Consider the following 15201-nt stretch of genomic DNA (forward strand, 5'->3'; position numbering starts at 1 on the left):
GGCGCCTACCACCTCGCCCGGCTAATTTTCTTGTATTTTTAGTAGAGACGGGGTTTCACCGTGTTAGCCAGGATGGTCTCGATCTCCTGACCTCGTGATCCGCCCGTCTCGGCCTCCCAAAGTGCTAGGATTACAGGCTTGAGCCACCGCGCCCGGCCTCTTTCTCTTTCTTTTTCTTTCTTCTTTTTCTCTTTCTTTCTTTCCCTTTCTCTCTTTCTGTCTCTCTCTTTCCTTCCTCCCTCCCTCCCTTTCTTTATTTATTTTTATTTATTATTATTATTATTTTGAGACGTAGTCTGGCTCTGTCGCCCAGGCTGGACTGCAATGACGCGATCTCGGCGCACTGCAACCTCCACCTCCCCGGATTCAAGCAATTCTCTTGCCTCAGCCTCCCGAGTAGCTGGGATTACATGCGCGCACCACCATGTCCGGCTAATTTTTTTTTTGTATTTTTAGTAGAGACTGGGTTTCACCACGTTGGCCAGGCTGGTCTGGAAGTCTTGACCTCAGGTGATCCGCCCACTTTGGCCTCCCAAAGTGTTGGGATTTACAGGGGTGAGCCACCGCGCCCGGCCCTCTACCCCTGCTTCTGCCTTCCAGTCTCAGCTACAGTGTGCGCCCTCTCCGCCACTGGGCAAGGCAGGGGCGGAATAGGGGGCTTGGAATTCCACAGCCTAGAGACGGGCACCGTGGGGGAAAGAAGAGTCACCTCTCCTACGGTTAGCAGAGGAAGGCCTGCCTGAGCCTGGAGCGGGGGCGGGAGAGCCAGAGTTTTGCACCCCCAGGGCATCCCCCAGCCCGCAGACTACCAGGCCTCCAGAGGACAGGACCCCTCCCCCGGCCACAGGCCCTGCCCCCGCCACTCCCCGCACCCCGCCTCCAAGGCTCCTCCGCCCACTCCGCACCCAACTTATAAACACGTCCTCGAGCGCAGCGGGGAGAAACAGAGCTAAGCAGATCCACCCCTGTGATCCGATTCTTTCCAGCGCCTTCTGCAACCAAGCGGGTATCCCCTTGGTCCTCCGCGTCTCCAACCCTCGCACCTGGAACTCCAGCGTCCCCGAGAGTCCCCGCATCCCCGCTCCCAGGCTTCGTGAGAGGATGCGCGGTGCTCCGACGGCCGGAGCAGCCCTGATGCTCTGCGTCGCCACGGCCGTGCTGCTGAGAGCTCAGGGCGGCCCGGTGCAGTCCAAGTCTCCGCGCTTTGCGTCCTGGGACGAGATGAATGTCCTGGCGCACGGACTCCTGCAGCTAGGCCAGGGGCTGCGCGAACACGCGGAGCGCACCCGCAGTCAGCTGAACGCGCTGGAGCGGCGCCTCAGCGCTTGCGGGTCTGCCTGCCAGGGAACCGAGGGGTCCACCGCCCTCCCGTTAGCCCCTGAGAGCCGGGTGGACCCTGAGGTCCTTCACAGCCTGCAGGTATGTGCCCCCGGGGCTGGTTCTCCGCGCCCCTACTGGCTCTCCTTGCTTGGAAGGGTATGGACAGGAGTGGGGGGAGGGTGCACAACTGTGGCTCCCTGTGATTCCCCTGCCTCAAGGGATGGGCTCCCTTTTAGGAAGCCGAGGAGGGAGGTTCGCTCAAGGCTAGGAGTTCAAGACCACCTAAAGCAAAATAGCGAGACCCCCGTCTCTTCACAAAAAAAGAATAAATAAATAAATTAAATTTAAAAATGACTGGGCGCGGTGGCTCACGGAGCCTCCAACTGCTGTCGAGACTAGCCTGGCCACCGTGGAGAAACCTCATCTCTACTAAAAATACAAAAAATTAGCCGGGCATGATGGCGCATGCCTGTAATCCCAGCTACCTGGGAGGCTGAGGCAGAAAAATCTCTTGAACCCGGGAGGCGGAGGTTGCAGTGAGCCAAGATCGCATCACTGCACTTCATTCAGCCTTCAGGCAACAGAGCAAGACTTCTTCTCAAAAATATAATAGTAATAAAATAAAAATAAGGCCAGGCGCGGTGGCTCACGCTTGTAATCCCAGCATTTTGGGAGGCCGAGGCGGGCTGATCACCTGAGGTCAGGAGTTCAAGACCAGCCTGACCAACACAGTGAAACCCCATCTCTACTAAAAATACAAAAATTAGCTGGGTGTGGTGGTGAGCGCCTGTAATCCCAGCGACTCAGGAGGCTGAGGCAGGAGAATCGCTTGAACCCAGGAGGTAGAGGTTGCAGTGAGCCGGGATCTTGCCATTGCACTCCAGCCTGGGTGACAGAGCTAGACTCAGTCTCAAATAATAATAATAAATAAAATAAAATACAAATATAAATACAAAAATTAGCCAGGCGTGGTGGCAGGCACCTGTAATCTCAGCTACTTGGGAGGCTGAGGCACAAGAATCACTTGAATCTGAGAGGCAGAGGTTGCAGTGAGCCAAGATTGTGCCACTGCCCTCCAACCTGGGTGACAGAGAGTCTGTCTGAAAAAATAAGAAAAAGGCAGGCATAGAGCTGCATGACTGTAGTCCCAGCTACTCGGGAGGCTGAAACAGGAGGATCACTTGACCCCAGGAGTTGGAGGCTGCAGTGAGCTGTGACAGCACCACTGCAGTCCAGCCTGGGTGACAGAATGAGACCCTGCCTTTGGAAAAAAAAAAAAAAAAAGATAGACTCCCTTGCCTGGCCTCAGCGGATGGAGATTTGGAAGGATGGATGAGTGGATGAATGAAGAAGTTGGGGAAGGCAAGCTGGGTCCTCACCAAGGTTTTCACCCCTCCCCAGACACAACTCAAGGCTCAGAACAGCAGGATCCAGCAACTCTTCCACAAGGTGGCCCAGCAGCAGCGGCACCTGGAGAAGCAGCACCTGCGAATTCAGCGTCTGCAAAGCCAGGTAACCCTAGGGTCAAGGGAGAAAAGGTCCCTCTGATAGCTGGGACCCCAGGTGGGGAGGGTGGTGGTGAGCACAGGACCTGTGGGTGGGGACGTGGGGCCAGGCAAGGCCTGATACCCTCCTCCCATTCCATCCTAGGTTGGCCTCCTGGACCCCAAGCACCTAGACCATGAGGTGGCCAAGCCTGCCCGAAGAAAGAGGCGGCCCGAGATGGCCCAGCCAGTTGACTCGGCTCACAATGCCAGCCGCCTGCACCGTGAGTGTCTGGCCCTCGATGCCCTCCAGTGGCTACCCCCATCCCGCCACTTGCCATTGCTGGTCCTCTCCTTGTCAGGTCCACCTTAAGGAGAAGATGTCCTGGCCTGGATTCCCTGTGGGCTCACCAGTCTCCCGGTCAGAGCTGATGGTATCACCTCCTTCCCCAGCCCTGACCTGACCCAGCCAGGCCATCCAACCCTTCTCCCCTGCAAGCCAGTGGGCTGTCCCTGAAGCCCTGCTGGTCACTGATTGGAACACAGGTGGAGAAAGAGAGATCTCGAGGGACTTGAGCTGCAGGGGTGCTGGAGAAGGTAGAAATGGGGTTTGGGGTGCCATCCTGAAGGTTAGAAACTTCTAGAGGAGGGTGTCATGGAACAGGCGGTGCTAGGTAGAAGTGTTCATAGATTTGGGCCCTCCATGGCGTCTTGGGGTATGTGGGAATCAGGGTTGGGAACCCCCAGCTCCCAGGCCAGAAACACACACTCTTGCATCTTACAAATCCAATGCTCCAGGTCCCTGACCCCTCTTCCTCCTCCCTCTCTTGTTCTCCTCCTCTCTCCCCGCCCCCGCCAGACCCCTCCCCGCAGCAGAAAGTGGGCTTTTGCTGCCACCACAAGTTGTAGGTGCTTTACTCCCAAATCTCCGTTCATTGGTGCTTTACTCCCAAATCTCTGTTCATCTCGAACCACAGCATGTCCACGTGTGTCCGACGCAGACTCACGGTTCTCACGGCCCCACACAGTTTCCCTGTGGTCCTCGTCCTTCCCTGCATCTGTGGCTGTCCACAGCCAACTAGGTGAAAGTTTGGATCCCCCTCTCACACCCTAGGGTCAGTGGCAGGCTTCTAGCACTGTAGACCTGAGGGTTCTCTCCTCTCCAAGCTCCTGCTCCTTCCCCACCTCGTGCCAGGCTGGCACCTCAGCGTGGTCAGGGTCCTGTCCACCCTCCCAAAGCCACCATCCCAAGATGAGGGGCTTCTGGAGGGTGACGGGGGAAGGCACAAGTCCTGGCTGGGAAATGCAGTGGAAGGGGGCAGGGGTTCTGTGGGTTCGGGACTCCCAGACTCTTGGCTCAGGCCTGCCAAGTAGGAGAAAGTTCAGAGCTGGGAAGGCAAACAGCTGGCATTCATGGAAGCCACACTGGTGATTTGGCCACGTGCCCATCCTTACTGGATAGGAAAGTAGGGGAAAGGGGAGATGCCTGAGGGGCCGGAAAGCGTCTTCCTCGTCACACTGGGCCCGCCCCCACCCCCACCATGCAGACTCATTTCGACCTTTCCCCTACTTTTCCAGCTGGGCTGGGGGGCGGTTCCTTCCAGTCTGGAGCCTCTGAGCCTCCAGACGTGCTCAAGGCCATCCTCCCCTCCTCCCTCCCTCTTTCTCTCCTCAACCCTGCCTCCTCTCCCTCTAGGAGCTGGGATCCCCAGGCAGAGCCTCTGAGATGCTCCTGGTCAACACAGTTCTTCCTCCTTGCTCTGGACCTGCTGCCTCATTCATTCATTCATTCATTCATTCATTTATCAAGTCTTTTTTGTTTGTTTTTTGAGACAGAGTCTCGCTCTGTTGCCCAGGCTGGAGTGCAGTGATGCAATCTCAGCTCACTGCAACCTCGGCCTCCCCCTGGGTTCAGGTGATTCTCCTGCCTCAGCCTCCCAAGTAGCTGGGATTACAGGTACCTACCACTACCACGCCCAGCTAATTTTTTTTTTTTTTTTTTGAGACGGAGTCTCACTCTGTAGCCCCGGCTGGAGTGCAGTGGCCGGATCTCAGCTCACTGCAAGCTCCGCCTCCCAGGTTTACGCCATTCTCCTGCCTCAGCCTCCCGAGTAGCTGGGACTACAGGCGCCCGCCACCTCGCCCGGCTAGTTTTTTGTATTTTTTAGTAGAGACGGGGTTTCACGGTGTTCGCCAGGATGGTCTCGATCTCCTGACCTTGTGATCCGCCCGTCTCGGCCTCCCAAAGTGCTGGGATTACAGGCTTGAGCCACCGCGCCCGGCCGCCCAGCTAATTTTTATTCATTCACCGAGTCTTTTTTTTTTTTTGAGACAGAGGCTCACTCTGTCACTCAGGATGGAGTGCAATGGCTTGATCTCAGTTCACTGCAACCTCCGCCTCCCGGGTTCAAGCGATTCTCCTGCCTCAGCCTCCCAAGGAGCTGGGATTACAGGCGTCCACCATCACACCCAGCTAATTTTTGTATGTTTTACTAGAGATGGGGTTTGGCCATGTTGACCAGGCTGGTCTCGAACTCCTGACCAATCCACCCGCCTCCCAAAGTGCTGGGATTACAGGCATGAGCCACTGCGCCCGGCCCATTCATCAAGTCTTTACTGAGCAGCTGCTATGCGCTGGGGCCTGCGTGGATGCTGGTGCCAGGATGTGGGCAGAGCTGCTCCTTGTCCCCAGCCTCACGGAGCCTCCATGCAGTCAGAGGAGAGACCACTAGATGACCCCAGTGTCCAGAAGTGGAAGTCCTTGCTCAATTCCCATTTGGGGAGGTCTGGCCAGGTCTGGGAGTGAGGCAAGGCAAGGCAAGGTATCCTTCCAGAAGCTGGGAATCAGAGAGAGAAGTAAGGAAAGAGTCCCGCCGGGCGCAGTGGTTCACACCTGTAATCCCAGCACTTTGGGAGGCTGAGGCTGCCGAATCACGAGGTCGGGAGATAGAGACCAGCCTGGCCAACATGGTGAAACCCCCATCTCTACTAATAATACAAAAATTAGTCGGACGTGGTGGTGGTGGCACGTGCCTGTAGTCCCAGCTGCTCCGGAGGCTGAGGCAGGAGAATCACTTGGACCCAGGAGGCGGAGGTTGCAGTGAGCCAAGATCATGCCACTGCACTCCAGACTGGTGACAGAGCGAGACTCCGTCTCAAAAAAAAAAAAAAAAAAGAGAGTCCCAAGCAGGGGGAACAGCATGTGCAAAGTCCCTATGGCAGAAGGGTGTGTGGTACAAGGGTGGGAAGAAGGCCTGTGTGCCAGAGAGGGTGTGGGTACAGCATGGCAGGAGGAAGATGGGCACAGGGGCTGGTCCTCCAGGTGCCTTGTGGACCATGCTGAGGAAGGACACAGGGAGCCATGGAAGAGGTTAGGCAGATGGCAGAGGGGTGGTCATGAGATCAGATTTGCCTTTTACTTCCCTGGTCATCCACAGCTCAGACCCCAGACATGCCTGGCTCCTGAGAACCCCAGGGGCTGCTCTCCTGTTTCAACTCTCCACTTTATCTCCCTGCAGGGCTGCCCAGGGATTGCCAGGAGCTGTTTGAAGATGGGGAGAGGCAGAGTGGACTATTTGAGATCCAGCCTCAGGGGTCTCCGCCATTTTTGGTGAACTGCAAGATGACCTCAGGTAGGGTGTGCTAGCCCACCAGGGGCCCCTCTCCCCGTAGGCCCTGTTGTCTTTCTTTAAATTGAAAAAAAATAATAATAATTATAGGCAGGATCTTGCTATGTTGCCCAGGCTGGTTTTTTTTTTTTTTTTTTTTTTGAGATGGAGTTTCACTCTTGTTGCCCAGGCTGGAGTGCAATGGCACGATCTCAGCTCCTCTGCCTCCCAGGCTTAAGAGATTCTCCTGCCTCAGCCTCCCCAGTAGCTGAGACTACAGGTGCCAGCAACCACACCCAGCTAATTTTTGTATGTTTAGTAGATACGGGGTTTCACCATGTTGGTCTGGGTGGTCTCAAACTCCTGACCTCAAATGATTTGCCAACCTCGGCCTCCCAAAATGCTGGGATTACAGGCATTAGCCACTGCGCCCAGCCTCTTTTCTTTAAAGTGCAGCCCTTGTCTGGATGTAGTGGCTCACACCTGTAATCCCACTTTGGGAGGCCGAGGCGGGAGGATGACTTGAGTCCAGAAGTTTGAGACCAGCCTGGACAACATAGCGAGAGCTCATCTTTACAAAAAATTTTGTGAAAGTAAAAAGGCCAGGCGCAGTGGCTCATACCTGTAATCCCAGCACTTTGGGAGGCTGAGGCGGCCATATCACAAGGTCAGGAGTTCGAGACCAGCCTGACCAACATGGTGAAACCCCGTCTCCACTAAAAATACAAAAATTAACCAGGCATGGTGGCATGTGCCTGTTATCCCAGCTACTCAGGAAGCCAAGGCAGGAGAATCACTTGAACTGGGGAGGCGGAGGTTGCAGTGAGCCGAGATCACGCCACCACACTCCAGCCTGGGCGACAGAGCGAGACTCTGTCCCCCCACCAAAAAAATTAAAAAGAGAGAAAATAAAATAAAATTCAGCCGTTGCTGGGCATGGTGGCACACGCCTGTAGTCGCAGCTACTCAGGAGGCCAAGGCAGGAGGGTTGCTTGAGCCCAGGAATTAAAGGCTGCAGTGAGCTGTGATCACACTTGTGAATAGCCACCGCACTCCAACCTGGGCAACACAACAAAACCTCGTTTCTTAAAAAAAAAAAAAAAAAAAATGGCTGAGCGCAGTGCGCGGTGACTTACACCTATAATCCCAGCACTTTGGGAGGCTGAGGCGGGCAAATCACTTGAGGTCAGGAGTTCAAGACCAGACTGGTCAACATGGTGAAACCCCGTTTCTACCAACATCCAAAACATTAGCCGGGCATGGTGGCAGGTCCCTGTGATTCCAGCTGCTTGTGGGGCTGAAACACAAGAATCACTTGAGCCCTGAAGGCAGAGGTTGCAGTGAGCTGAGATTGTGGCACTGCGATCCAGCCTGGGCAATAATAGAGTGAGACTCCATCTCTTAAAAAAAAAAAAAAAAGGGCCGGGCGCGGTGGCTCAAGCCTGTAATCCCAGCACTTTGGGAGGCCGAGACGGGCGGATCACGAGGTCAGGAGATCAAGACCATCCTGGCTAACACGGTGAAACCCCGTCTCTACTAAAAAATACAAAAAACTAGCCGGGCGAGGTGGCGGGCGCCTGTAGTCCCAGCTACTCGGGAGGCTGAGGCAGGAGAATGGCGTGAACCCGGGAGGCGGAGCTTGCAGTGAGCCGAGTTCCGGCCACTGCACTCCAGCCTGGGAGACAGAGCAAGACTCCGTCTCAAAAAAAAAAAAAAAAAAAGCAGCTTTTTTTTCCATTGAGAAGAAATCCTTTCCATTACAAGAGATTACAACACGGGGTTTTGTGGTTGAGAACTGCAGAGGAAGACCCAGTTCAGCTGGCCCAGAGAGGCTTTGCAGATTTCCACTGCCCACTCCTTCCCACGCTCAGTCCCTGCTGGGTTCTTGGGACAAAGATCTTCCCAAAGCCAGCCCATAATATTCCTTCCTCTGACCCACCCTCCTCGAGTCCTCCAGGGATGAGTGAGGGAGCTGCTGGCTTCCTGGGTTTGGAGGGGGTTTGGTGCTTGGGAGCCAGATGAGGGAGTGGGGTCCTCTGTGAGGAGGGACTTCCTGGTGACCTTGTACCTTTCTGGGCAGATGGAGGCTGGACAGTAATTCAGAGGCGCCACGATGGCTCTGTGGACTTCAACCGGCCCTGGGAAGCCTACAAGGCGGGGTTTGGGGATCCCCAAGGTGGGTGTTTCTAGCGGGTACAGAGGCAGGGGAGGAAGAGGGACCCTCAGAAGTGGCCTTGCCTCACTGAGTGGCCTCTCCCACTCCAGGCGAGTTCTGGCTGGGCCTGGAGAAGGTGCATAGCATCACAGGGGACCGCAACAGCCGCCTGGCCGTGCAGCTGCAGGACTGGGATGGCAACGCCGAGTCGCTGCAGTTCTCTGTGCACCTGGGTGGCGAGGACACGGCTTACAGCCTGCAGCTCACCGAGCCCGTGGCCAGCCAGTTGGGTGCCACCACCGTCCCGCCTAGCAGCCTCTCCGTACCCTTCTCCACTTGGGACCAGGATCACGACCTCCGCAGGGACAAGAACTGCGCCAAGAGCCTCTCTGGTGAGCAGGCTCTGCCATGCCACATCCAGCCAGTAGCTTCCCTCCTTATCTTTCTGCTGCTCTGTCCTGCCTTCAACCCCAAATTGCATCTGTTTCCTGCCCCCACCTCTTCCTTACATGCTGTGTGTGTGATTAGGCCACTAACTTAGCCTATCTGGCCTCAGTTTTCCCATCCTGAAAAGAGTCTTGACCACTTTTACTTTTATTTACTTATTCATTTATTTATTTATTGAGATGGAGTCTCACTCTGTCACCCAGGCTGGAGTGCAGTGGCATGATCTTGGCTCACTGCAAGCTCCGCCTCCCGGGTTCACTCCATTCTCCTGCCTCAGCCTCCTGAGTAGCTGGGACTACAGGCACCTGCCACCAGACCCATCTAATTTTTTTGTATTTTTAGTAGAGACGGGGTTTCACCATGTTAGCCAAGATGGTCTCGATCTCCTGACCTCGTGATCCACCCGCATCGGCCTCCCAAAGTGCTGGGATTACAGACGTGAGCCACCGTGCCTGGCCTACTCATTTTTAAATTTTATTTTTATTTTTTTTGAGACAGAGTGTCACTCTGTTGCCCGGGCTGGAGTGCAGTGGCCGGATCTCAGCTCACTGCAAGCTCCGCCTCCCAGGTTTACGCCATTCTCCTGCCTCAGCCTCCCGAGTAGCTGGGACTTCAGGCGCCCGCCACCTCGCCTGGCTAGTTTTTTGTATTTTTAGTAGAGACGGGGTTTCACCATGTTCGCCAGGATGGTCTCGATCTTCTGACCTCGTGATCCGCCCGCCTTGGCCTCCCAAAGTGCTGGGATTACAGGCTTGAGCCACCGCGCCCGGCCTCATTTATTTTTTGAGACGGAGTCCCACTCTGTCACCCAGGCTGGAGTGCAAGTGATGTGATCTCGGCTCACTGCAGTCTCTGCCTCCTGGGTTCAAGTGATTCTCTTGCCTCCGCCTCCTGAGTAGCTGGGATTACAGGCACCTGCCACCAGGCAATTGTTTTGTATTTTTAGTAGAGAAGGGGTTTCACCATGTTGGCCAGAGTGGTCCTGAACTCCTGACGTCAAGTGATCTGCCTGCCTTGGCCTCCCAATGTGTTGGGATTATGGGCATGAGCCACCTTGCCCGGCCACAAGCATCTTTATAATGGTGCCCACTGCACAGGAATCTTTTTTTTTTTTTAAACAGGGTCTCACTCTGTCACCCAGGATGGAGTGCAGTGGTGTGATCATAGCTCATTGCAGCCTCAACCACTGGGCTTGAGTAAAGGCTGAGGCTGGGTGTGGTGGCTTCACGCCTGTAATCCCAGGGATTTGGGAGACCAAAGAGAGAGGATCACTCGAGCCCAGGGGTTTGACAGCAGCCCGGGTAATAGAGGGAGACCCTGTCTCTACAAAAAAAATACAAAAGTTGTCTGGGTGTGGTGGCTCACGCCTGTAATCCCAGCACTTTGGGAGGCCAAGGCAGGCGGATCACGAGGTCAGGAGTTCAAGACCAGCCAGGCCAACATAGTGAACCCCTCTACTAAAAATACAAAAATTAGCCGGGCGTGGTGGCACGTGCCTGTAGTCCCAGCTACTTGGGAGGCTGAGGCAGCAGAATCACTTTAACCTGGGAGGTGGAGGTTGCAGTGAGCCGAGATCACGCCACTGCACTCCAGCTTAGGCAACGGAGTGAGACTTCGTCTCAAAAAACAAAAAAGAAAAAAAAAATTAGTGAGGCACAGTGGCTCACACTTGTACTCCCAGCACTTTGGGAGGCTGAAGCGAGTGAATCACTCGAGCTCAGGAGACCAGCTTGAGCAACGTGGCGAAATCCCATCTCAACTAAAAATACAAAAATCTAGCTGGGCATGAGGGTGCAGCCTATGGTCCCATCTACTTGGGAGGCTGAGTTGGGAGGATCTCTTGAGCCTAGGAGGTCAAGGCTGCAGTGAGCTGAGACTGCACCACTGCACTCAAGCCTGAGTGACAGAGTGAGACCCAATCTCAAAAAAAAAAAAAAAAAAGTAAAGTCCCAAGCCCAATCATGGTCCCCAACCTGCCTCATCCTCAACCCTATCCCCATCTCCTTTCAGCCCCATTGGTGGCTCAAACACCTGACCATGTTTCCTCTCCCCTGACCCCGGCAGGAGGCTGGTGGTTTGGCACCTGCAGCCATTCCAACCTCAATGGCCAGTACTTCCGCTCCATCCCACAGCAGCGGCAGGAGCTTAAGAAAGGAATCTTCTGGAAGACCTGGCGGGGCCGCTACTACCCGCTGCAGGCCACCACCATGTTGATCCAGCCCACGGCGGCAGAGGCAGCCTCCTAGCCTCCTGGTTGGGCCTGGTCCCAGGCCCACGAAGGACGGTGACTCTTGGCTCTGCCCGAGGATGTGGCCACTCCCTGCCCGGGCAGGGGCTCCGAGGAGGGGCCATCTGGAAGCTTGTGGACGGAGAAGAAGACCATGGCTGGAGAAGCCCCCTTTCTGAGTGCAGGGGGGCTACATGCATTGCCTCCTGAGATCGAGGCTACAGGATATGCTCAGACTCTGGAGGCGTGGACCAAGGGGCATGGAGCTTCACTCCTTGCTGGCCGGGGAGCTGGGGACTCAGAGGGACTACTTGAGGCCGGCCAGGCTGGCCTCAGTGGCGGACTCAGTCACATTGACTGACTGGGGGACCAGGGCTCACGTGAGTCAAGAACGCCCTCCTGGTGCGGGTGCTGTTGTGTGTAGGTCCCCTGGGGACACAAGTAGGCACCAGTCGTGTCTGGGCGGAGCTCATAGACTTCTTGGAATAAAAGCAACCTCAGAACACTTCGTTCTTTGTTTTCAGTTTGTTTTCTTTTTTTTCTTTCCAATTTTTTTTTTTTTTTTTTTTAGTTCACACGTCTAGTAACTTACCCTCAGTTTGTTTTAAAAAGTGAACAAAGTCCATGTAAACATGTTCCCAGGGCCAGGCACAGTGTCTTGTGCCTGTAATCCCAGCCCTTTGTGAGGCCGAGGTGGGCAGATTGCTTGAGGTCAGGAGTTCGAGACCAGCCTGGCCAACATGGTGAAACCCCGTCTCTACAAAAAATACAAAAATTACCCGGGTGTGATGGCGCACGTCTGTACACGTCTGTAGTCCCAGCTACTCCGGAGGCTGATGCAGAAGAATCACTTGAGCCAAGGAGGCCAAGGCTGCAAGTAAGCCGAGATTGCGCCACTGCACTCCAGCCTGGGCAACAGAGCAAGAATCCATCTCAAAAAAAAAGAAATTTTTTTCATAGAGATAGGGTCTCACTCTGTTGTCCAGGCTGGTCTCAAACACCGAGGCTCAAGGGATCTTCCTGCCTTGGCTTCCCAAAGTGCTGGGATTAAAGGTGTGAGTGCCACTGCACCCAGCCCTAAAGGCTCTAATTCTACATCTGGGTTTTGTTTAAGAAAAAAATAAGATGAGGGCCGGACACAGTGGCTCACGCCTGTAATCCCAGTACTTTGGGAGGTTGAGGCGGGTGGATCACCTGAGGTCGGGAGTTCCAGACCCGCCTGACGAACATGGTAAAACCCCGTCTCTACTAAAAATACAAAAATTAGCCAGGTGTAGTGGCGGGTGCCTGTAATCCCAGCTACTCAGGAGGCTGAGGCAGGAGAATCGTTTGAACTCAGGAGGCGGAGGTTGCAGTCAGCAGAGATCATGCCACTGCACTCCAGCCTGGGTGACAGAGCAAGGCTTGATCTCAAAAAAAAAAAACAAAAAAAAAAAAACAAAAAACACCAATAGGGCCTTGGCTCACGCCTGTAATACTGACACTTCGGGAGGCCAACAAGGGCGATCACCTGAGGTCGGGAGTTGGAGACCAGCCTGGCCAATGTGGTGAAACCTCATTTCTACCAAAAATACAAAAATCAGCTGGGCCTACTAGTGGTGCGCACCTATAATCCCAGCTACTCGGGAGGCCGAGGCCGGAGAATAGCTTGAATCCAGGAGGTGGAGGTTGCAGTGAGCCGAGATGGCACCACTGCACTCCAGCCCAGGCAACAGAGTGAGACTCTGTCTAATAAACAAATAAATAAATATGAAATGAAATAAAAATAGTAATAATTGGATGCCCTATATCTAGGACTTGTATTTGAGGAAAACAGCATCTGTCCATTTCCTGAACCCCAGCTACTGTTAATCTTTTTTTTTTTTTTTTTTTTGAGACGGAGTCTCGCTATGTCGCCCAGGCTGGAGTGCAGTGGCCGGATCTCAGCTCACTGCAAGCTCCGCCTCCCGGGTTCACGCCATTCTCCTGCCTCAGCCTCCCGAGTAGCTGGGACTACAGGCGCCCGCCGCCTCGCCCGGCTAGTTTTTTGTATTTTTTAGTAGAGACGGGGTTTCACTGGGTTAGCCAGGATGGTCTCGATCTCCTGACCTCGTGATCCGCCGGTCTCGGCCTCCCAAAGTGCTGGGATTACAGGCTTGAGCCACCGCGCCCGGCCTTTTTTTTTTTTTTTTTTTTTTTTTTTTTTGAGATAGAGTCTCGCTCTGCCACCCAGGCTGGAGTGCAGTAGTGCGATCTCGGCTTACTGTAACCTCCACCTTCAGGGTTCAAGCGATTCTCCTGCCTCAGCCTCTCAAGTTGCTAGGATTACAGGCACCTGCCACTGCGTCTGGCTAATTTTTGTATTTTTAGTAGAGACGGGCTTGGCCAGGCCGGTCTCGAACTTCTGACCTCAGGTGGTCTGCCTGCCTTGGCCTCCCAAAGTGGTGGGATTACAGGTGCAAGCCACCGCACCTGGCCTGTTGATCTATTTTTGCCCCAGTATCTCCCTCCAGATATTCCTTCTAGATGTCTCTTGGGGAGGAGGTGGCGGTTCTTGTGCTAGAAGAAAAAACTTAGCTCTGATTTCCCGGTCTTCACCTTTCCTGGCAGGTGCTGAGGACACGGCGGTTTCCCTGGGGCTGTGGTTGGGTATAGGTGACAAACTTTTTAGCTTTGTAGAGGTAGGTCCTACAGCTGCCAGGCCAGGGAGGCTGGAGGCTGCCCTCTCCAGGTTCCTTATTTGCCTGTGTCCTGTTCTGAGCAGGCTGAGAGGATTTCCTCTGAGCCCACTGTCACTGGAGCTAGTGGTGAGACCAGCCTGCAGGAGAGGGGGTTCCTCTAGCTATACCCTCTTCATTTCCAGGCTCTGCCAACGATGGGCTCATCTCTTCAACATCATCCTTTTTCCAGCAGCCACCTTGACCCCAAAGCTTTTCCTGCCCCTCCAACCTGGGGAACAACAGAAAGGAAAAAACCACCAGCTGGGCGCGGTGGCTCAAGCCTGCATTCCCAGCACTTTGGGAGGCCGAGGTAGGTAGATCACAAGGTCAGGAGATCAAGACCATTCTGGCTGACACCATGAAACCCCGTCTCTACTAAACATACAAAAAATTAGCCGGGCGTGGTGGCACGTGCCTGTAGTCCCAGCTATTCGGGAGGCTGAGGCAGGAGAATCGCTTGAACCTGAGAGACGGAGGTTGCAGTGAGCTGAGATCGCACCACGGCACTCCAGCCTGGGTGACAGAGCGAGACTCTGTCTCAAAAAGGAAAACAAAAAAAACCCACCACGGCAGGAAACTAACAAGGGGCCAGGAAACCCAGATGTGAACCTGGACCCGTTAAACTCCAGAGCTGCAGCTCTAAATCATATCCCTCTCCCGGGCCACAGGAGCTCACTGGCCCCAGTTCCTGCATTTGGAAAATGGGGATGGTTTTGACACTCCACCCCTCCACTCCACCACCCCTTCCTGGCCTCATGGTGTGGGGAGAGGGTGGCAAAGAATTAACAAGGCATTAATATTCAACACAGGCTGGGTCCAGTGGCTCGTGACTGTAATCCCAGCTCTTTGGGAAGCTGAGGCTGGAGGATCTTGGAGTTTGAGACCAGCCTAGGAAACACAGCAAGACCTCATCTCTATGATAAATTTTTAAAAAGGCCAGGCACAGTGGCTCATGTCTGTAATCCCAGCACTTTGGGAGGCCAAGGCGGGTGGATCATGAGGCCAGGAGTTCAAGACCAGCCTGGCCAAGATGGTGAAATCCCATCTCTACTAAAAATACAAAAAAATTAGCCAGGCATAGTGGTGGGTGCCTGTAATCCCAGCAACTCGAGAGGCTGAGGCAGAGAATTGCTTGAATTCGGGAGGCAGAGGGTGCAGTGAGCTGAGATCGTGCCACTGCAATCCAGCCTGGGCAACAGAGTAAGACCCTGCCTCAAAAAAAAAAAAAAAAAAAAGAATCAAGAGAAATTTCAGAGGGAGG

At 54.4% G+C, this 15201-nt stretch overlaps 1 protein-coding gene across 3 annotated transcripts; it reads left to right on the forward strand.

Annotated features, from left to right (window-relative positions):
- Window positions 1-937: 937 nt before the first annotated feature.
- On the forward strand, window positions 938-11746 carry ANGPTL4 (angiopoietin like 4). Of its 3 annotated transcripts, XM_045380169.2 has the most exons (7): window positions 938-1419; window positions 2722-2832; window positions 2971-3088; window positions 6323-6436; window positions 8493-8588; window positions 8678-8959; window positions 11079-11746. In XM_045380169.2, exons 1-7 carry the CDS (start codon window positions 1102-1104, stop codon window positions 11258-11260), a joined length of 1221 nt encoding a protein of 406 aa, XP_045236104.2. In that variant the 5' UTR covers window positions 938-1101; the 3' UTR covers window positions 11261-11746. The 3 variants fall into 3 exon arrangements, with proteins under 3 accessions (XP_045236104.2, XP_045236105.2, XP_045236106.2); XM_045380170.2 differs by lacking the exon at window positions 8493-8588; XM_045380171.2 differs by lacking the exon at window positions 6323-6436.
- Window positions 11747-15201: the final 3455 nt, after the last annotated feature.

Source organism: Macaca fascicularis, chromosome 19, assembly GCF_037993035.2.
Source record: "Macaca fascicularis isolate 582-1 chromosome 19, T2T-MFA8v1.1".
NCBI lineage: Eukaryota > Metazoa > Chordata > Mammalia > Primates > Cercopithecidae > Macaca > Macaca fascicularis.